Genomic DNA, 20,554 nt, shown 5'->3' on the forward strand with positions numbered 1-20,554 from the left:
TTGCTAGTACTAAAGAGATAAGGTGTGTGCCTCATGGATCCTGCCAACCATTTCAGCAGAAGTCAGGAATAGAGATGGGATTTTCCATGGAAGATCTTTTGAGGACCCTCTTGTCTAATGGTGTGAATTCCTGTGACTTCCATGGAAGACCCACAAAATTTTTGAGAATGAAGGTTATATTGCCAGAAACACTGCCTGGTCGGCTTGAAAGAAACAGAAATACGTGAAATGAAGGAAGGATGTTGGGCTCCCAAAATTCTACCAGAAAGATACAGGGTAAAACTACTCAGCAGCAAACATGTACTACTCTTCAAAAGAAGGGAAGAATGACTTTGAGGGCAGAGCTGTGGGCCCAGAGGTGGAACTTCAAGCCATAGCGGATTATTCCCAGGCCTTGAAACCTAATGGAACTTGCTCTGCTGCATTTCAAAATTACTCAGGACAGTGACACCTTTTTTTCCTTCCATTTCCCCCCTTTTGGAATAGGAATGGCTTTAACTCTTATTTCATGTCTGTCCCACCATTGTGTTTTGGGAATAGATAACTTGTTTTCTAGTTTCACAGGCCCAGAGATGGAGAGGAAGGTTGCCTTAAGGTTGGATCGTACCCAGAGTCTCACTTATACCTGATTTAGATGATGAGGTTTGGAACCTTTGAGCTGATAAAATTAAAGTGAGATTTTGAAGTTGAGTTGATGCTGTAATGGTTCAAACCTTTGGGGGTATTGGGATGAGGTACATGTGTTTTGCATGTGGGGTAGATGTATAACTTTGGGAATCAAAGGGTGAATGATGCCGCCCAAAAGATATGCACATCCTAATTCCTGGAACATGTGAGTATACCTTAGATGGCAAAAAAAGAAAAAGAAAAAGGACTTTGCGGTTTTCAGATATGATTAAGGTAAGGATTTTGAGATGGGGAAATTATCCTGCATTATTAAGGGGACCCTAGCTGTAATAACAAGTGTCCTTACCTAAATTTTTCTTAAAGTTTATTTATTTATTTTGAGAGAGAAAGTGAGAGAGCAAGCAGGGGAGGGGCAGAGAAAGAGGGAGAGAGAGAATCCCAAGCAGGCTCCACACTGTCAGCACAGAGCCCGATGCGGGGCTTGAACCCATGAACCATGAGATCATGACCTGAGCTGAAGCCAAGAGTTGGACGCTTAACCGACTGAGCCACCCAGGCGCCACCCAGGCGCCCAATAAGCGTCCTTAGAAGAGGGAAGCAGAAGCAGATTTCATAGACAGAATGGAAAGCAATGCGACCAAGGAAGCAAAGATTCAAGTGATGTGGTTATAGGCCAAGCAATGCTGACAGCTGCTAATGTAGGAAGGTGACAGATTCTCCCCTAGAAAGAGGAGCATAGCCCTACTGGCACCTTGATTTTGGTCTTCTGGCCCCCAGAACTGTGAGAGGATAAATTTCTTAGGTTGTAAGTCACCAGGTTTGTGGAAATTTATCACAGCAGCCACAGGAAGCTAATGCAGAGGACTTGGAGTATATTTGGTGGTTCTTGGAGAGATTATGCTTGGTGGCTTTCAAAGACATTTTGAAGGTATAATTAGGATCCATTGGAAAGACAAGGCTGGGTATAGTGGTAATTCAAGAGTGAGTGGTTTGGAGGTATAGTTTTGGGCTGCAGAGTATGCTTCAGGGGGTACATGGAGAGTGCTTTGGAGTCAATATGGGGTGTTTGGGGTGCATATTGGGGGTAGATGGGAGGGTGATTTGGAAGTGCTCTTTGGAGGTTAATGGTTTTAGGGCTGATTGCAGATGGTTTAGGGGAACAAGTTGGGGGTAGTGAATGGCAGTTTATTCATAAAGTTTGGGAGTCCACGGAGGGTGGATTGGGGGTACTGCTTGGGATCAATGAGCAATAGTTTGGGGATACATTTTGAGGGATGATGGAGGGTGGTTTGGGGACACAGAAGTTTAGAAGAGTTTAGAAGTGTGTGGTGGCTGACAGAAGGCAATTTGGGGTCCTGCTTGGGGGTCCATTCGGGGATGACTTGGGGTGAGGGGTTCCAGTCTGATCACCGAGGGGGCGTGGCCTCAGTACAGGAGCGCTTCACCGCCCTCGAGAAAGCGTGTGCGCACGCGCTCCCAGCTGGTTCACTCCTGGCGCTCCCAGGGAAGGAAAATCGAAGACCCAAACTAGCGCCTGCGCACTTGGTCTCCGCCGCTGCTGTGGTCTTGCGCCCCGCCCCCGTCCCCCCACCTCCCCCCAGGCTCGCGCTCAGCGGCGGCGGTGTTGGTGCCGCCGGGAGCGGACGGACCCGAGGTGAAGGTGGGGGGCTGGGGTCCACCGCCCGCGGCCGAGTCCCCGCGCCTCTCCTACCCTCCCCGCGCCCCCCGTGTGGCCCCCACTGCTAACAGTCGCGCGGCCAAACGCGGCCCACGGGCAGGGCGCGGAAGGGGAGTAGACGCGAGGCTGGGGACGAGGGGGGGGGCGGCGAGGGAGGGGCGCACCCACCACCCGTCCTGGCCTACAGCGACCCCGCCTACATCGCGGGACGGGGACCCTCGGTGAGTAACGCCCGCTTGGAGAGGAAGGGAGGAGACAGGGCGGGGTGAGGGCCCGGAAACGCCGGCAGGGGCTGTACCTGCGTGCGCACCCGCGATCTCTGACCCTGTGGTCTCACTCCCGACCCCTACCTGACCTGACTACATCTTTTCTTAACCTCAAGCTCTGGCCAGTCTTGGCCCCAGTACCTCCGCTCTGACCCCTGACCTAACCATGTTTAGGCCTGGCGTGATCCTCAATCCCTATTTTGTTCCCCTAAACCCAGTCCTGACCCCAAACCCCACCCAGTTCTTTTCTCAAGATCCTTGGCTTGACCCTGTTCCATCCCTGAAGCTCATCTTGCCTTGTCCTGATCATCCTGATTTCTGTCCTGATGCTTGACACGTCAGTTCCCTAAACTCTTGTCCCTGAACCCCTTCCATTCATGTCCTGCCCCCCTCACCGCAGTCTAATTCAGGTCTGTCCAGATTCCTGACCTCTGATTTCTAAACTTTCTCCCCATCTGTACTATCCTGGTCTCCTCCTGACTCCCCATCTCCATCCTGGCCCACCCCCTTTAGACCATACCCCTGTTAACTGCCCTGTCCCTGCCCCCAGCCCTATGCTGTTGTCTCCTGTTTTCTCTTGTCCCATCACTGTCCTCATGCCTATACTTCTTCTGTTCCAGTCTTTTCCTGCTCCTTACCTCCATCCTGAACCTGCCCTTTTTCCCTCTCCCCTACCTTGACTGGTGTCTTGGTCTGTCCTTCATCATGTCTTCTGATTATTCTATACTGACCCTGCCTTGCTCTTCTCTTTTGTTCCTTGCTGCCCCCTACTTTTTCTCTTACCCTTCTTCTGAACCTCACTCCATCCCATCCCCTGGCCAGTGTCTTGGCTCTTTCTCTGTCCTGCCTCCCAACCTCCATCCTCCAATGACTCTGATTCTGTCTTGTCTCCTACACCCCTTCCTGCCCTCTCCCTTTCTGTCCCAACCCCAGACCCCTGTTCTACCCCTTACCTTGCCCCTCCACCCTGTTCAGAGCTCTCTTTTCCTAACACCCACTTTCCATCTCCTCTGAGCCTAAAAGAACTGGGGTCCCATTATACCCTGCCCCTGAACTTGGAGATTCTGATGTTCCCATGATCTCAAGTTCATCCCAAATGCTTCTCTCAGCATGAGCAAGAGCAAGCAGCCTTGTGGGCCCTGTGTGGCTAAGAGGGTTTTCATATGTGATGTCCCTCACCCCCACCCAGTGATCTCACACAGAGCTTGCATTTGTCTCCCTGCCCCGGGAGAGCATGGAACTGTTCCTATGCCCCCCACCCTCCCCGAGTGTGAAAGAACACCCTAAATTATTCAGTGACTCTGGGAGTCTGTGTGGTCTGGATCATGTTTCCAGCCTTGCTAGGTTGGGGGCTGTCCCATGTCCAGGTGGGGCGGGTGGCAAGCAAACATAGACGGGTGGGGGACTCAGGAGTGTGTGTGAATCTTCTGTGTCATGTTACCCCATCTCCTAGTCTCAATCCTGGGTGTGCATGATCTGGAAAAAGTCCATTCCAGGCCAGAGGCTTCAGGGCTTCGTGGGGAGGGTGTTGGGAGTGGTGGTGGGGGGTTTATCCCCCTTCTCTTGGCTGTATGCAATACAAATTTTGGTGCTAAATCCATCCCACCTCTGTGGGGCGTGTGTGTGTAGGGGGTGGTCACTGGGTGTTAGAATCAGGCCTATCCAATAGTGACAATAACAACCACAAGAACAATACGAGGTTCTCTCTCTGAATCCCCTTGATTCTGAGGACAGGCAGGGAGAATGTGGAGAGTGAGAAGATAACGTGTTAATTCAGTTATGTTTTGTTTCCTCCATTTGTCATAGAGTAGTGAGATTTTGAATAATGAGATACTAGACCCATCTCATTCATCTAAAACATTTATCCAAACCTATTAATAACAACACAAGCATCCTTCATTGTCCCAGTGTCTGTTTGGCACCTGACTTCTGAGAGGGAGAGCTTGGGTAGTTCAGACAGTAAAAGATACCAGGTTATCTGGAGGTTTTTTGGTTTTGCACTTTACACAGTGAGTGGGGAGGTGAGGGACAATGGCCCCAACTAAAAAATATATTCAAATAGATTCATTTCCCTGAGCTCCAGTGGCAAGAGTTGGGATAGTAAGAATACCGTGTTGTGTGAATATATTTGGTTCCTGCATCTTGCCTCGTAAGGAAAGCTCAGAGAGTAGTGGGTGCCAGCTCTATCTCAAAAGTGCATCCAGGGGCGCCTGGGTGGCGCAGTCGGTTAAGCGTCCGACTTCAGCCAGGTCACGATCTCGCGGTCCGTGAGTTCGAGCCCCGCGTCGGGCTCTGGGCTGATGGCTCAGAGCCTGGAGCCTGTTTCCCATTCTGTGTCTCCCTCTCTCTCTGCCCCTCCCCCGTTCATGCTCTGTCTCTCTCTGTCCCAAAAATAAATAAACGTTGGAAAAAAAAAAAGTGCATCCAGATCCATTCAGCTCCTGTATATGGATAGTGAGTGTTCAGAGAATTGATCTGAAGATGTTTGGTTCCTGCATTTTTGATGTTGAGCAGGGAGAAGTCAGATAATGAGGGAAAACAACTCTGTTTCAAATATGCCTGGATTGATAGGGAGGGTTCCATGTCTGGGTAGCAGGTAGGGAGGGTTTGGAGGCTGAGGGATACGAGCTCTGTCTCACCAGTGCATCTGAATACATTTAGTTCTTGATTTTGGATAGTGAGAATTTGGACACATTTATTTGATGAACAACAGCTCTGCTTCAAATTTATCAGGTACAGCACAGGGATACCAGCTTGGTCTCAAAAAATATGCACAGACACACAGACACACACACACATTTGATTGCTGAGTTTGGATTGAGAGGAATAGTTGTAATTATGACAGTTAGGGCACCTGAGTGACTTAGTCGATTAGGCATCAGACGTTGGCTCAGGTCATGATCTCATGGTTCGTGGGTTCGAGTTCCGTGTTGGGCTCTGTGCTGATAGCTCTGAGCCTGGAGCCTGCTTCAGATTCTGTGTCTCTCTCTGCCCCTTTCCTGCTCTCTCTCTCTCTCTCAAGAGTAAATAAACATTGAAAAAAATTTAATTGTGGCAGCCAACACACATCAAACACTTACCAAGGGCCAGTTACTGTCCTAAGCAAGTTTTAAGTGTATTAATTCAAGTCATGCTCACAACAATCCTGTGAAGTCCATACTGTTGTTATGATCCCCATTTTACACATGAGGACATTGAGGCACAGAGAGGATAAGTGACTTGTCCAAGCAGTCACACAGACATAAGTGGCAGAGCAGGGTTGAATCCCAGAGTTACCACTTGCTACCCCTACATGAGGCCACATGAGGTTCAGGTCCTGGCTGGGGTAGGGCCTAGAGGTTGGCCATCTTCCAGGCTGTTAGAAGTCGGGGACCAGGGCAACAATGTGTGTGGGTGATTCTGCCCCGCCTGTCTGCCTGGCCCAAGAGGCCCAGTTACCTGCTTTCCCCTCCTTACTCCTGCACCAGGCCACCTCTGCATGAGTTTATTCTTGTTGTTATCAACTATCATTAATGACGTGATGTGAGTTTCCTTGTACTTTGAAATGCCTTCCAAAGTGACTCTGGCTTTGTTGGCTATGTAACCATTGTTTACCCATTTTACAGATGAGGAAACCTAGGCCTTGCTATTCATTCTACATTGCCAGCTAGATACCCTTGTCCCTCTCAGCTCTGGTTTTAGAACTGTCCTTCTTCCCAACATTCTTGGTGTCCGCCAAGAGGCAGGAGAGGCCACAGCTGAGGGGACACTCCCCGTCAACACCCAGCCACCTACCTTATGGCTGCTGCCTCCACCAGCCCTAAACAGTGAAGCAGGGAGAAAGGGGGGTGGATGAAAGGGGCCTTTGTGTCCCTTGCCGGAAATCTCACCCCCAGGAAGAAAGGTGGGCAGGGTGATGGGAGGCCTCAATAGCATGTGTGTGGGGCAGGGCGTTGTTGCTGATACAGAGCTCCCCTCCAGGCTTGGCCCACCTGCCAAGTGGGGAGGGAGGTTTCCTCACTCTGCTCTTTCACATCACAGCATGGGCTGCTGCAGGGGCCCGGGTTGGGCTTGGGCCCTGAGGTCACAGAGCAGATGGTCCCAAATGGAGCACAGGATGTGTGGTATGTGCTGGGGCAGGCCAGAGCCCTCAATTTCCTTGACTCCTGGCCAGAAATGCCCACGGGGGAGGAGTGGGGGAGAGCCAGCCTGGATGTGAAGAAGCATGAGCCCCCTCCCCACTCCTCCTCCCTTGCAGGAGTAGCCTCTGTCTGCCTCCAACCCAGGACCCGGCCCCCTGAGTTCTGAGTCCACCCGCTCTTAACGCCTCTGTGATCAGAATCAGACCTCTTCACCTGTCCAAGCCCCAGCTTCCTCATCAGCAAGCTGGCTATGAAGAGGTGGGTCTGCGTCATTCTCCCAGGTTCGTAGCGACCAGGATGGGTGAAAACGTGTGTTTTGTCAGTTTGCTGGGATGATTTCTTCCGGAGGTGCAGAAGGTGGTTGGGTCTTGAGACCCGGTTTTTCCTGGGAAAAGTTGACCTCCTCTGTCCCCAGCTTGGGAAACTGTTACCCCAGTGAGGGTGGCGGTTGTCCCAAGACCTTATCCCACCCCAGCCTTGCCCTGGGAGGAAAGGGTAGGGGCCTCAGGAATGTGGTGCTCGCTGCCAAGAGACACACGCCAGATTTACATACACCTGAGGCCTCCTGTGTGCTTAACAACGCCCCAGAACTCCGTCCCCCAGCTCCAAGGTCATAAATACCCTTGGGTGGGCAGGGTCTGACGTGGGAACCTGGGTAGGACCAGGGGCAGCCCCACACCCACTACCCTTAGCCCTTCTTTCTTGGTTCTCTGCTAGGTGACTGGGGAGAGCAGGGCTGTCTGGGCTCTCTTCTTGGCCACGCTGAACGCCTTGAAGGGCCCTAGCCCTGACACTGCCCCTAAGGGTGTCCTGAGCCCTGGTGACAGGCAGGCAAGGGTTAAGAGGTATGGGCTGGCCCAGTCCCTGGCCAGGTAGGCTGGGCTATTGCCTAGTGGGAGGCGGCCTAGGCATCTGCCACTGGCTCACTGCTCACTGCCACTACCAGCTGGAACAGGGCCTGGTTGAGACAACTATTTTGTCGAGGTACTTGAGGCCACCCCACAGCACCTCTCTGGCGTTGGTGAGCACCTGGGAACAGGGGGCCCAGGGGCAGGGTAGGGGAAGAAGGGTCTAGGGTGTACTGAGGCCCCCTGTGGGAGAAAGCCAAGTCTGTGCAAGAGGTACAGCGAAGAAGGAGGGCCCGAGTGGAAGAGCAAAGCCCAAAATGCCCAATTTCCTTTGCTGGCACAAAGCCGATTCCTTGCCGGAAATGAACAAGGGGAAGGGTTGGGGGAGAAGAGAAGCCAGAGTCCCCCCTTCTCCACTGTCCTCCCTACTTCCTCTCCCCCTTTCCCCTGCCCTGGGAAGGAGCATCTGCCCTCCTGCAACCTGGGGCCTGGCCCCTCCAGCAAAGCCCAGACTGGGCTGTTGAGAAACTATTTCCTGGCACCTGCCTGCCCCCAGCCTGTTCACCCAGAGTGGGGGCAGGGGGGCCTCCAGGGCAGTGTGGGGAACAGTTCCAGACACTGGGAGTTTGTGCTCTGATTGGGACAAGATATGGAAATGGGGGTCCCACTGAGAGTGTTGGGGTGCCACCCAGGTGAGGTGTCTTGGTTGTAAACAGTCATTAAGGCCAGGAATTTCTTTCTCGGCTGTGGTGTCAGAAGGGCAGACCTGAAAAACCTGCTGGGCCCGCCTCTGGGTGTGTATGGGGGGGGTATCTTCTGCAGCTCTCCTGCTGTAGCCCTTCCTGGGACGGGACTTAGGAGCTGGTGTGGGGGGTGGTGTGGGGGACGTTAGGGAAGGGGACTGCTGGAATCCCCCTTTTCACCATCTCCAGGTGGGGCTAGGGGAGTTCCGGACCCCTAGGCAAATGTGCAGAGGGGAGGCAAGTGGAGGCAGAGGTTTGGGAGCCGGGTGTGGAGGTGTGGGGCGTTGACCCTGTGTCTCCCTACCCAGTGACCCTGTGACTCAGGCCTGAGCTATGTCCCCAAGGTCAGGCTTACAGGGTGGAGTCGGGGTTCCTGTCTGGACCCCGTTGATCTAGGATGCAGTGAGCTCTCAGGGAAAGCAGGCTTAAGGAAGCCCAGTGTGGGATGTGGGGGGAGGATTAGGGGAGCCCTGGGAGAGTTCCTCAAACTCAAATGGGGGTTGGGGAAGAAGGAGCCCCAGGAGCTTAGGGACAGAGGAAGCTGAACTGGGACCTCAAGGAAACCACACTGTGCTGGGCAGTGTCGGACCTTGGAAGCCGGGCATTTGAGTACCTCTCTGCAAAGTACGCGTTGCTGCCTGGGTGTGCAAAAAGCTTGAGAGACTGATCCCTGTCCCTGAGGCTGAGGACAGAGGACCACTGTTTTGTGGAGGTCATACAGACTCTATGGGGCCGATAGGAGGACTGCCAAGAAACTAGTGGCACCATATTAGCCAGTCGACCACATCCCCCAGTGTACAGATGGGGAAGGAGCTTGAACCCACACCTCCTTGGTTGCCTGGGTCTTCTCCACAGCTGGCCACCATGTCATGAAAAGCTGGGGATTAGGTGGGTATGGGATGTCTGTGGCCTCATGAGGCCCTCCCAGTTGCCTGCCACTGAGGTCAGGCCAGGTGGTGGGAGGTGATGTCACCTGGCTACCCAGCTGGGGACCAAGCAGGATGTGGGAGGGAAGGAGCAAACTCCAGAGGAGGGGATGAGGGCAGGGCTGGCAGCCAGCCAAGGCAGGTTCTGTGGTCAGCCAGGGTGTCTGGGAGCAGAGAAGGAAGCAGGAGGCAGGAGGCTTGTTATCTGCAGCTATGGACTCTTCTGATCACAGTTCCTGCAGGGCATCTTCTCTGTGCTGGGTACAGGACAGGTTGGGGTGGGGAGAGGGGCTGGAGGGGTCCTGGGGCTAAGGAAACACTCCCTCGCTGCATCAAGGCCACAAGATGGAGTTGGGACAAATAGAGACCCACAGATCTGGGCTAGATCCCTAGCTTGGCTACTTTGGCATTCTTTCATTTATGCAACAGACATTCATTGAGTACTTGCTACATGCTCAGAAGTGTTCTGAGTGCCAGAGATACCAAAAAAAAAAAACCAGGACAGATATGTTTCTTGTCTTCACAGATATGTAAAGGAGGCTCAGTCTCTTGCTGGACAGCAGTTATGAGGGGACATAATGTAGGGATCCACCTCTGGAAGTGACATTTAAGCCCTAGAATGTGAGAGCCAGGGGCCAGAGAGGCAAGACATGAAAAGAGCACTCCAGACAGCCACAGCCTGAGCAAAGGCCCTGAGGCTCACTGGACTGGGAGCTTATGACGAATTAGTGGAGTTAGAACAGCTCCAGTGAGGGAGAGTCGGGCCAGAGGGGTGGGCCTAGGCTGCTACATCCTTAACCATGGATGTTATTTCACCCCTCTGTGACTTACTGTCTTCATCTCTAAAATGGGAGCAATAATCACAGAACTGCCATCACAGGGTGGTTGTAAAGATTAAATGTGGCATGGAAGGTAACTGTTCCAGGCACCCAGGTGCTCAATAAATGCCCACTGTTGTTATAGTTGGCTGAATCTGTACCCTTAACTCTCCCTTCCCAGGCAAGACTCCTGACTGTGGCCCATGGACCTCTGAGGAGGCGTCGTAAGTCCGCCCAGCTCCCCGCTTGCTGTGCTCCCACTCAATGGGAAGGGAACCAAGGTACCAGGGCCAAGTGGGTCTGGACACTGACACAGATTTCTGAGAGGGCAGGTCAATCAGGCGGGTGGGGTCAGGGTCCCCCTTCTTCCCAGCTGGGGTGTGGGAAGTTGGGTAGGGGCAGGGGCTGGGGGAACACAGAATACGCTTCCTTAATGGCCCCTGTGTGTTACTGCCAGGCCTTGTCCAGCCATCAGCCACGGCCTCTCGACAGCACCAGGATGGAAGTCAAAGGTCAGCTGATCAGCTCTCCCACCTTCAATGCCTCAGGTAGCTGGCTTGTTCCCCTTTTCTGCCTCTTCCCCTGCTCTGAGTCACCACCTGCCTACTTGGAAAGGGTTGGTCCCTGGCCCCACAGCTGTGCCAGGGTGCCCTGGCTGATCTTTGCTCTGAACTTTGCTCCTTCTGTGTCCAGCTGCCCTGTTTGGAGAGGCTGTCCCCCAGATGAAGTCAGAGCGTCTGCGGGGGCTGCTCGACCGGCAGCGGGCCCTACAGGAGGCCCTGAGCCTGAAACTTCAGGAGCTCCGCAAAGTGTGTCTCCAGGAGGCGGTGAGAGCCTGGCCCTAAGAGTGCCTGGTGGGTGGGGCGGCGGTGAGGAGACGGGGCCACTAGGTAGGTGCTGAGCCACCTGTCTGAGCTGTAGATTCCCTGTCACCTTGTAGCTTCTCAAAGCTCAACTTAGACATCTTCAAATCGGTAAAATATGGCAGTGCAGGCCTGCAGTTCCCTATCAGCAATTTGAAATCCAAAATGCCTCAAAAATAATGGCTATTTCCAAAATCTGCCAGTAAAACCCAACCTGAACTGACAAGGGGTGAGTTTTAGTTTTGATTTATTCCTCTTGGTGTGAACGTCTACCTGGTTTGCCAGAAATGATCGTGTGGTTCAGAGCATGCAGCCCCAGGCCCTGAGGGGGGTGTTACGTATCATGCAGTATGTAGACTGTGTCACGTTTACAAAAAATAAGAAATTCTGTATTCCAAAGCAGGTCCCCCTACCTCCCATGCCCACTGCCCCAGGGATTTGGGCCACCAAGGGTGGCATGGCGTGCTCAGCATCACTGCGCTCTTAGTAGGACACCTGTAGCTTCAGGAGTCGTTATTGTTTTGCCCCATTCCCCCAGCTAACCCTTGGTAGTCTCTGACCCCTGCCCCCACCAGGAGCTGACTGGCCAGCTGCCCCCCGAGTGCCCGCTGGAGCCTGGTGAACGGCCCCAGTTGGTCCGCCGGCGGCCCCCTGCGGCCCGAGCCTACCCTCCGCCGCACCCCAACCCAGCACACCACTCCTTGTGCCCTGCTGAGGTGAACAGATGGGCTTGGAGAGCAAGATGGGGGTGGGACGGGTGCAGAGGAAGAGGAGCCTAGAGGAAGCCAGGCAGGGCTGGGGTTGCATCCAGGGGAGGGAGAGGCTGAGGTGAGGAGGGAATGACTTGAGGGAGGTGGGTTCTGGCTCTGAGGGAGGATGCTGGTCCTCGTCCGTGATAAGCCTCTCACCCTCAGGAAAATGAATATGTCTAGTCTCTTAATCGAGACAGGCCCTGCCTGCAGAAGAAATGAGCTCCACCCTAGAATAGCACCGCCCCCCTCCCCCACCTCAAGTGGAGACAGGCTGTGCCCGCAGTGGTCCCTGTGCTCGACCATTTCCAACATTTGGTCCTGTCCCACCCTCTTGGGTGGGTCCCACAGGAGCTGGCTCTTGAGGCGCTGGAGCGTGAGGTGTCTGTGCAGCAGCAGATTGCGGCCGCCGCCCGCCGCCTGGCCTTGGCCCCTGAGCTGAGCATCGAGCAGCGCCGGCGCCGGCGCCAGGTCCAGGCAGACGCGCTGCGGAGGCTGCATGAGCTGGAGGAACAGCTTGGGGACCTCCGGGCCCGCCTTGGCCTCCCGGTGCTCCCACCGCCGCAGCCCCTACCCCTGTCCACAGGGGCAGTTATCACGGCCCAAGGAGTCTGCCTGGGCACGCGCCTCGCTCAGCTCAGCCAAGGTGAGCTGGGCCCCATTGCCCCCGGCCCCCATGGTGAAAGCAGAGCATGGCATCGGCTGAGGGACATGGTAGGGGTGGGGTGGGTAAATAGTGAAAAGTGGGAGTGAGGTGGATCTTAAGGGACCTGACTTGTAAGAGGAGTTGTGATGAACTGGCTCCACAGCATGGGTGGGGCCGCTGGGAACTAGACCACATGGCACCAGGAGAATGAGGAGCCGAGCCTCAGGTGGTCTTGGACTCAGGTGAAGGTGGGTTATTGGGAAGGAACAGGGCAGGGAGGAGACCATCCAGTGGTGTAAGGGGATGGCACCCAGGCCTTGTATTGATAGGCCTCGGTCTCCCCCTTATCACCTATAGAGGACGTAGTTCTGCACTCCGAGAGCAGCTCCCTGTCAGAGTCTGGAGCCAGCCATGATAATGGTGAGGACCTCTGTCCCCCCCACAGACCCATCCATCCTTTGATGCTCAGCCCCCCCCTCCCTCTTCAACCCCATCTCAGCCATGCCCCATCCTCTCATGGGGCCCCTGTCTTTCTTGCATCACCTTGCCCAGCTCATCAGCCCCAGTTCCAGCCCCATGTATTAGCCCCTGCCCAGCCCGCTGCCACTGCCTGTCTCCCTGGCTCCTGCCCTTTGCTCTGCCTGCAACCCATCTGGCCCCCTCTCATTGACTTCTCCCCCACTTTCTGCCTTCCTCTCAGAGGAGCCCCGCAGCTGCTTCCCTCTGGCCGAGCGCCCCTCGCCGCCCAAAGCCTGGGACCAACTGCGGACAGTGTCGGGGGGCAGCCCTGAGCGGCGAACCCCATGGAAACCACCGCCGTCAGATCTTTATGGGGATTTGAAGAGCCGGCGGAACTCTGTGGCCAGCCCCACCAGGTGAGGGTGAGCCCCATCCTTCCCCCAGGAACCAGGAGCAGGATCCTGAGCCTGGGGCTGGCAGGAGGGCCTGCTGGTGGGTATGGTCTCTAACCTGGCCCCTGACCTGGGCCTGCCCATCTCTGTCTAGCCCCACACGCTCGCTGCCCAGGAGTGCCTCCAGTTTTGAGGGGCGAAGTGTGCCTGCCACCCCTGTCCTCACCCGGGGCGCTGGCCCCCAGCTCTGCAAGTAAGGGGACTGTGAGGGTGGGTTCGAGGACTAGAGGAAGGAACTGTTAGTTCTAACTATGAGAGCATTATCAAAGGGCATGGGATGTGAGAGGCTGGGCTTTGAAAGGTGTATTTTGGTTAAGTCATTTCTCTTTGAATCTTTGCTCCTCATTTGCGAAGTGGGCATAATACCTGCCTCTGAAAGACACTGTAGGCACAGTAAGTTCTGGTTAACATGTACTGAGCATCTACCATCTGCTGGGAATCCATGCTTTCCAATAGGTGCTATTGCTGATCCCATTTTACAGATGAGGAAACTGAGGCACAGAGAGGTTAAGTGACTTGTTAGTAAACTGAAGACCTGGTGTTTGAACCCAGGCAAGTCTGACTCTAGAGTCTGTGCTTTTAAACACTGTACCCTTGTGCTTCTTAAATACTTGCCAAGTGCCTGCTTCTCCAAGGCTGTGAACAAAACAAAGTCTGGGTCCTTATGGCACTTGCATCCTGTGACCGGTGGCTGTTGGGATGATAGTTTCAGGTGGTTCATACACATGGGGAGGACAGAGTTCAGGAAGTTGAATTCCGGACCCAAGGATCAGCACCCCATCGTGGAGGCGGTGGGGGGCTATGAGACACATGGTAGTAGGGCTGAGGGTCACGTGTGTTGGGAAGAGCCCTCTGCTGGCCTTCCTCTGCTAGTACTTCCTCTCCAGCACTCCCCTGCCCCTGCCACAGGCATCTCCCTTGGTGTTGGCGCTGATACCCCCCATATGTCTTCAGTCCCTCCACCCCCCAGCGTCAGACAGAACCTCTGCTGTCTTTTACACGCCACTACCTAACACCTTTATACTCACGGTTCCTAATCCTGGGTCCCTTTGGTGCAAGTTGAAGGCTCAGGAAGGGTTGAAGTACGGTGGGCACTTGGCCTGATATTTCTGACCCTACTCTTGTCACCCCCACCTCTGCGTTCCCAGACCCGAAGGCCTCCATTCTCGCCAGTGGTCCGGCAGCCAGGACTCCCAGATGGGCTTCCCCCGGGCGGACCCGGCCTCCGACCGTGCCTCCCTCTTTGCAGCCCGCACCCGCCGCAGCAACAGCTCTGAAGCCCTGCTTGTGGACCGGGCGGCTGGCGGGGGAGCTGGCTCCCCGCCGGCGCCTCTGGCTCCCCCTGCCGCTGGCCCCCCGGTCTGCAAGAGCAGTGAGGTGCTGTACGAGCGCCCCCAACCAACCCCTGCCTTCTCCTCCCGCACATCTGGCCCCCCAGACCCTCCCCGGGCTGCCCGGCCTAGCTCAGCTGCCCCTGCCTCCCGAGGGGCCCCCCGGCTCCCACCTGTGTGTGGGGACTTCCTCTTGGACTATTCCCTGGACCGGGGCCTGCCCCGCAGTGGTGGTGGGGCAGGCTGGGGGGAGCTGCTGCCTGCGGCTGAGGTCCCGGGACCCCTCTCCCGCCGGGATGGGCTCCTCACCATGCTTCCAGGTCCACCACCTGTATATGCAGCTGACGGCAGCAGCCCCCTCCTCCGCAGCAAGGATCCCCACACCCGTGCTACCCGCACCAAGCCCTGTGGCCTGCCCCTGGAGGCCACCGAGGGTCCAGAGGTGCATCCCAACCCTCTGCTGTGGATGCCCCCGCCCACCCGTATCCCCCCAGCTGGTGAGCGCAGTGGTCATAAGAACCTTGCCCTGGAGGGGCTGCGGGACTGGTACATCCGCAACTCGGGACTGGCCGCCGGGCCCCAGCGCCGGCCTGTTCCCCCCCACATGGGCCCACAACACCCACCCTTCCTCCATGCCCGCTGCTATGAGGTGGGCCAGGCGCTGTATGGGGCCCCCAGCCAGGCGCCGCTCCCGCACTCGAGGAGTTTCACGGCACCCCCTGTCTCCGGCAGGTATGGGGGGTGCTTTTACTGATGGGTAGGGGTCTCTGGAGGCAGATGGCAAAGGTGTCCAGGCTGGGGAGCAGCCAGTCATGGTAGCTAATGACTCAGACCACGAGAGAACTAGCTGCGGCCTCAGCACAGGGTCTAACCTGCATGAGTCCGCGGGGGCTTGGTGGAGAGGGGTGTCTTGGGCCCTGGCAGCAGCAATTTTCCACCAAGCCATAGAAGAATTGTAATATTGGAACAAAACAGTGCATGTCAGCTGAAAATGAGCCTTGAAAGCAGGGTGCTGGGAGGAAGGGCCTCCCGGGCCCCTCGTTTTTCTCTTCTTCCTTTTTGCTGTGCTCCCCATGCTTGCAAGCCCAGACGTGCTCTCCTGTGTCTGCCTCCGCCTCTTTAACGAGCTTCTTTTCCTCTCTTTCTGTGTCTTGTTTGTCTTTTCCTCTCTCCTCTATCTTGCCACCCTGTCTGGATTCCTGCTACCCCTTCTAAAGATACTACGCGGACTTCCTGTACGCTCCGGAGCTGAGCGCTCGTTTAAGTGACCTGACGCTAGAGGGGGAGCAGTCCTCCAGTTCTGACCCCCAGACCCCGGGGACACTGGTCTGACCCCTTCTGATACGCTCCTTGTTGGCCTGGGCACGGCTTTAGTCTGGGGAGCACACAGCTGACCTCGCTGAACCCTGGGATGTGGTTGCTCTCAGTCCTGGGGGGTGCGGAACCTGATCTTCCAAGGCCCCTGGCACCTTGTGGACCCACGAAGGTGTCTGACACCCTGTTTCCCCTCTCACACTGTGCTGGGAACTGGGGCCCTCAGCCAGCATAAAAGAGGGAGGATGGTGTAATGGGGACTCCGAGCCCCTTCCATTTCTGTTTACAGTTGTGATTTAGATATTCGCTGTCTTCCCCCAACGCTAGACGTTTTATAAAAGGGAAACTGTGATCTCGTCCTGGTTGGGCTCATTCCTGTCCCCATGCCCAGCCTGTTCCATTCAGGAACCCCTCCACAAAACGGATCATATAGGGTCTCAGGGCCCTGTTTGGGGCAGCCAGGAGACTCTGGTGTGAACAGAACCCCCTGCCACCCCCCACCAGGGCAGTTATTGGGGAGGTGGGCTCTCTGCCTGCAATTGGAAAGACTGAAGTCTGGGTAGGGGGCTTGGGTTCATTTTCCTACCCCCAGGGGTGCCGGAAGGAGCCCCAGTCCCTGTCTGCCTGTCTGTGCCCGCTGCCTCTGCCCACAGGACTAGATGGCCCAGCGTTTGGTGGCAGCCTCTGCCCTATCTATCCCCAGTCAGGAAGCCCTGCAGGAGGGGCTAGAGGGCAGAGCCATCGGGTGTGTTGTGTCCTGGGATGCTGCGGTGGTGGAATCTGGCATCTGGTGGATGCCAGTAAAATCCTCAGGTGACGTCTGGCCACAGGCTACGTCACGTCTTCCTTGGCTTTCGTTCCATCCACCACTTTTTAAATCTATACAAGCTGTGTTTTCTATGATACCTATCTGTGACTTTCTGGAGCTGGGGGTCCCCCTACCTCCTTTACCTGGTGTTAAACTTTTCTTTTTCTACCAATGGACCTGGGCCCAAGACACTACCCACACTGGAAGGGGATTTCTATAATAAATGTGTAAACTGAACCCATGTGTTACTCCTCTGTCTGCCTTGCCTTGGGGGCCCACACCTATAGTTAAGACCAGATAATATATTTTTATGACTCCATGTGATAAGAAATAGAACACTGGAAACAGCCCGTGATAATACCATCTACTTTGGCTTTTCTTGCTGTGATGTGGGTTCACATGTCTTCCTGTCTGCACTCAGATTGCTGGCCTGCCCTGAACAAGAGTCCTCAGTAATACAAATGATAGGAAACACCCTGCCCTTAACTACCTTGTGTGTTAATGCCACGCCAGAGATAACAGGTTCGAGGGAGGAACTGAGAGCTCACCCCTTCAGTCCATGTATTTGACACAAAAAGACCTAGTCAGAAAGAGTCTAGCAGGATCAAAAAGCAGAAGGCCACTTCTGGCCATTGAAATGCAGACTTTACCCAGGAGGCCCAAATCGGCTTGAGAGATGCAACAGTCTTTATTGTTGCCGTAACACTGATACAGATGCCCCATTCCAGGTCAGGGCTACCCCCACCCCACCCCTTGGTCCTCATCACTGTGGGATGTTGGAGAGAGGAGCAGAATCACTAAGCAGAGCTGGAGGGAGGCAAGTGGGACTGGAGAGGGTTCGGGTCACCTGGAACCAAGGGTTCGACAGGGTCAGGATGCCTGAATCCTCTGTCCTGATGGGGGCTGGGAACACTTGGGTCCTGGGTTCAAGATTTGGCAATGCCCTGATCTGGGTTCAAAGCTGGGGTGGAGGTCTAGAAAAGCCTTAGTCCAGGGTTCAAGAGAATGCCTTGGGCCCAGATCCCACCTTTGGCGCTGAGGGTGGGAGATGGGTGGGTCCCAGACTGGAGGTGGGGGAGTATCACTGGGTCCAGGGTTTGAGGATGGCCATGGATGCTCAGGTATCCAAGCCCTCAAGTTCAGGGCTGAAGAAGAGTCTGGTCCCCTAGGTAATGGGAGCTGATCAGGGGGAGGGTCACAGATGTCCTGCTTTCTGAACTGGACGGGGCCCTCTATTTCAAGGGCTTGGAAAGGGCTCTGGGTCCCAGTACAGGGCCAGGGTGGGGGTGGCATTCTCCAGGTCTTGGGTACAAATCCTAGACCCCTACGATCCAGCCTCCTGCTCTTGTCCCAGCGCCTCCAGTAGCAGCCCCATTGGCGTCCGCTTGAGACCAATACTCTCAATCTTGTTCTCAATCTTGTTCTTGAGGTTCCGCAGGCGCAGTGAGGCGTGCACCAGAATCACTGTGGGCAGTGCCGAGAGGAGTGGGGTCAGTGGGGTGAGACATCAGCTTTAGCCAGTGGGGGGACCACGGAGGGGAATTGGAGCACAGGCAGGCCAACAGTCTTAAGTGGCCAGGATGCCTCTGATCTTAAAGTGTGGCTGAGTACAGAGTTTTGCAGCTGGGGCGTGGCCAGGGAGGGCGCACAGCAACTGGGACGTGGCTGGTGGAAGACACTTAATACCAACAGGGAAGCCAGAAAAGGCGGTAGTTAAAGAGGGGCGTTCCCAGAAGAAGGAAGGCAAAGCCAGGGAAGGCGCTTTGTGAAGGGGGTGTGGCCAAGTGCCCGCCTGGTTTCTCGGCCTCTTCTCAGGGCAGGGAAGGGCTGCCACTGTGCGCAAGCGCTGGCCGTTTTCTCGGCCGTCTCAGGGTAGTGAATACTCACGAAGCACAGGTCCGGCGACGCCTAGCAGGAAGGTGCAAGCGCTGCCCGCGGCCCAGAGAACAAGGAGGCCGAAGGCAAGCACTGCGGCCAGGCAGGCGGCCGGGTGGCTGCGGCGGCAGCGGCGCACGGCTGCTTGAGTCTCTGCCGCCCACACCAGCACGCCAAGGGCCACCGTCACTACCAGCGCGCTTAGGAGGGTATGCAGCGGGCGCACGTACCTGTGAGGACAATGGAACTAAGCTAGTCCAGCAGACGGGGAGAGAGCTGCCCAGCCTCCAAGCCTCCTGGACCACCGTCCATTCAATCCCGGACCCCAGGAGCTTTGGTTCTCCTCTCTCCGGATCCTCCAGCCCAACAAATAACTTCCCCCAGCCCTGTCTCCCAATAGGTCCACCCTCCAGGATTTCTGACTCCCAGGAGTCCTGTGGACCCTCGTTTCTTTGGTGTCGATCCTACAGTCCCATCTTCCTTAGCTCTTCCACTTCAGGCCTTCCCATCCCGCTAGGCCTCCAGGCTCCCAGCTCTTTCGTTCCAACCCTTTCCCCACAGGGCCCATCTCCAACCCCTCAGGCCCCACCCCAACCCGCCCCTAAATCCACCCTTGGAGCTAGGCCTGTAGATTCCTCTTCCAGGCCTTATGTCTCTATACATTTCCCTCTCCCCGGGCCCAGAGTCCTTACAAGAAAGACATCCTTCCAGACTTCCTCCCCTTCAGATTCCCCATCCACTCCCCACTTCTTACAGATCCCTCTCTCCATCATTGCAAGAACCCCTTCAGGCTTTCAGTACCACTCTTAATTTCCAACCCTGCCCAAGTTCCCAGGGGTTCTCCATCCTTCTCTGCTCTCAAACCTTCCACCCCTGGGTCTTCCCTCTTGGTTCAAGTTCCCCAAGAGGTACCTGCTCCTGGAGCATTCCAATCATAGCCAGGATCTCCTCCAAACTAGAGCCCCCACAAGCCCACCCTCCCAACCCTTCAACTTGACCACATCCCTGTCCCTGTATCTGCCCAAAGTCCTCCAGGGCTGCCTTAATCTGGGGGCATCACTCACATCCGTCTCCCCTACCCCTACTTTCAGACCCTTTTTATCTTTAGGTCCACCTCGATACCCAGTTTCCCTCCAGTCCCACATTTCTCCATCCTCTCAACCCTCTATCCCCCTCAGGCCCTATCTCACCCAAGGCACTCCTTTTAACCATGTTGACTTCCTTCAAGTCCCCCCTCACCTGTCCCGTAGGCTTTCCGTTTCTAATGAACTCCCCCTTCCAGCCTTGCATCCCCCTCCCGTTCCTCAAAATACCGCGGGTCCACCCTTCTTGCCCTGAAGGCGTCCCTAGCCAACCGGCATCTCCCTCCCTCCCTCACCCGGCCAGAGCGAGTGCGAAGCCGAAGCACAGAAGGTAGTTGGTTTGGTAGTAGAGGAGGTTGTTGATGACGCGGTGGCACCATCGCTGCCGGTCGTAAGGATCCGGAGCCGCCAGACGCGCCGACCCCAGAACGAAGTCGTCCAGGGCGCGTAGCGGTGGCAGCCGCACCTCCGACATCCTGCCGGTCGAAGTAGCTGGACCAGCCCGAAGAGCGGCCGGACTACAACCCCCGTAACACCCCGCTGCACCGCGAGGGACACCGGGAAATGGAGTCTGGACCGAGCGGCTGCTACGTTCACCCCCTAAGTAGATTGGGCCGCGGCAGCAACGCATGTGACCGGAAATGCCAACAACACGTCGGGGCTGTGAGGCAGCAAGGGCTGCCGGGAAATTAAGTCTCCGCCGCCCGCAAGGCGTTCCCACTCACCCCCGGGTGGGGGCGCCCAAGCAGGTAGTTCTGGACCGTGCTGATGGCTCAAGTCCTCGGTAATCAGACATTCGAGGACACGCAAAGAAAAACAGGGACTGTCAGAAGGACTTGGGTAGGATGCCACTTCTTTCCGGTCAGGGTCCAAGAAGGTCACACCTACTTGGAAACCCCTGCAGGGCCTTTTCCACTACATCTCCTCCAGGCCCCACCCATGCCCCCC

The 20,554-nt window shown here is 55.7% G+C and overlaps 2 protein-coding genes across 7 annotated transcripts; one reads left to right on the forward strand and one right to left on the reverse strand.

Moving 5' to 3' along the window:
- The first annotated feature begins 2,239 nt into the window (after positions 1–2,239).
- Positions 2,240–16,886, forward strand: CCDC120 (coiled-coil domain containing 120). Of its 6 annotated transcripts, XM_030305844.1 has the most exons (12): positions 2,240–2,526; positions 6,592–6,674; positions 6,809–6,950; positions 10,209–10,308; positions 10,485–10,575; positions 10,721–10,854; positions 11,466–11,606; positions 11,991–12,285; positions 12,643–12,705; positions 12,986–13,160; positions 13,291–13,389; positions 14,345–16,886. In XM_030305844.1, exons 5-12 carry the CDS (start codon positions 10,527–10,529, stop codon positions 15,279–15,281), a joined length of 1,893 nt encoding a protein of 630 aa, XP_030161704.1. In that variant the 5' UTR covers positions 2,240–2,526; positions 6,592–6,674; positions 6,809–6,950; positions 10,209–10,308; positions 10,485–10,526; the 3' UTR covers positions 15,282–16,886. The 6 variants fall into 6 exon arrangements, with proteins under 6 accessions (XP_030161704.1, XP_030161705.1, XP_030161707.1 ...); XM_030305845.1 differs by lacking the exon at positions 6,592–6,674; XM_030305848.1 differs by lacking the exon at positions 2,240–2,526 and having other exon boundaries at positions 5,583–6,674; positions 10,209–10,251.
- A 427-nt stretch (positions 16,887–17,313) lies between these two features.
- Positions 17,314–20,500, reverse strand: PRAF2 (PRA1 domain family member 2). Its single transcript, XM_030305364.1, has 3 exons — positions 19,903–20,500; positions 18,537–18,754; positions 17,314–18,113 (listed from the first exon to the last, which is right to left on the reverse strand). Exons 1-3 carry the CDS (start codon positions 20,235–20,237, stop codon positions 17,974–17,976), a joined length of 693 nt encoding a protein of 230 aa, XP_030161224.1. The 5' UTR covers positions 20,238–20,500; the 3' UTR covers positions 17,314–17,973.
- Positions 20,501–20,554: the final 54 nt, after the last annotated feature.

Source organism: Lynx canadensis, chromosome X (assembly GCF_007474595.2).
Source record: "Lynx canadensis isolate LIC74 chromosome X, mLynCan4.pri.v2, whole genome shotgun sequence".
NCBI classification, from domain to species: domain Eukaryota; kingdom Metazoa; phylum Chordata; class Mammalia; order Carnivora; family Felidae; genus Lynx; species Lynx canadensis.

What these genes read in the sequence shown, in the direction of transcription:
- CCDC120 (XM_030305849.1), top strand. Translation starts at nt 10,527, where the DNA reads ATGGAAGTCAAAGGTCAGCTGATCAGCTCTCCCACCTTCAATGCCTCA. An exon ending in TCTGTGGCCAGCCCCACCAG is followed by an intron (nt 13,161 to 13,290) that starts GTGAGGGTGAGC and finishes ATCTCTGTCTAG; the next exon opens with CCCCACACGCTCGCTGCCCA. An exon ending in GCACCCCCTGTCTCCGGCAG is followed by an intron (nt 15,260 to 15,744) that starts GTATGGGGGGTG and finishes CCCCTTCTAAAG; the next exon opens with ATACTACGCGGACTTCCTGT.
- PRAF2 (XM_030305364.1), bottom strand. Translation starts at nt 20,237, where the DNA reads ATGCGTTGCTGCCGCGGCCCAATCTACTTAGGGGGTGAACGTAGCAGC. An exon ending in TTCGCACTCGCTCTGGCCGG is followed by an intron (nt 18,755 to 19,902) that starts GTGAGGGAGGGA and finishes TTGTCCTCACAG; the next exon opens with GTACGTGCGCCCGCTGCATA. An exon ending in CGTCGCCGGACCTGTGCTTC is followed by an intron (nt 18,114 to 18,536) that starts GTGAGTATTCAC and finishes CACTGCCCACAG; the next exon opens with TGATTCTGGTGCACGCCTCA.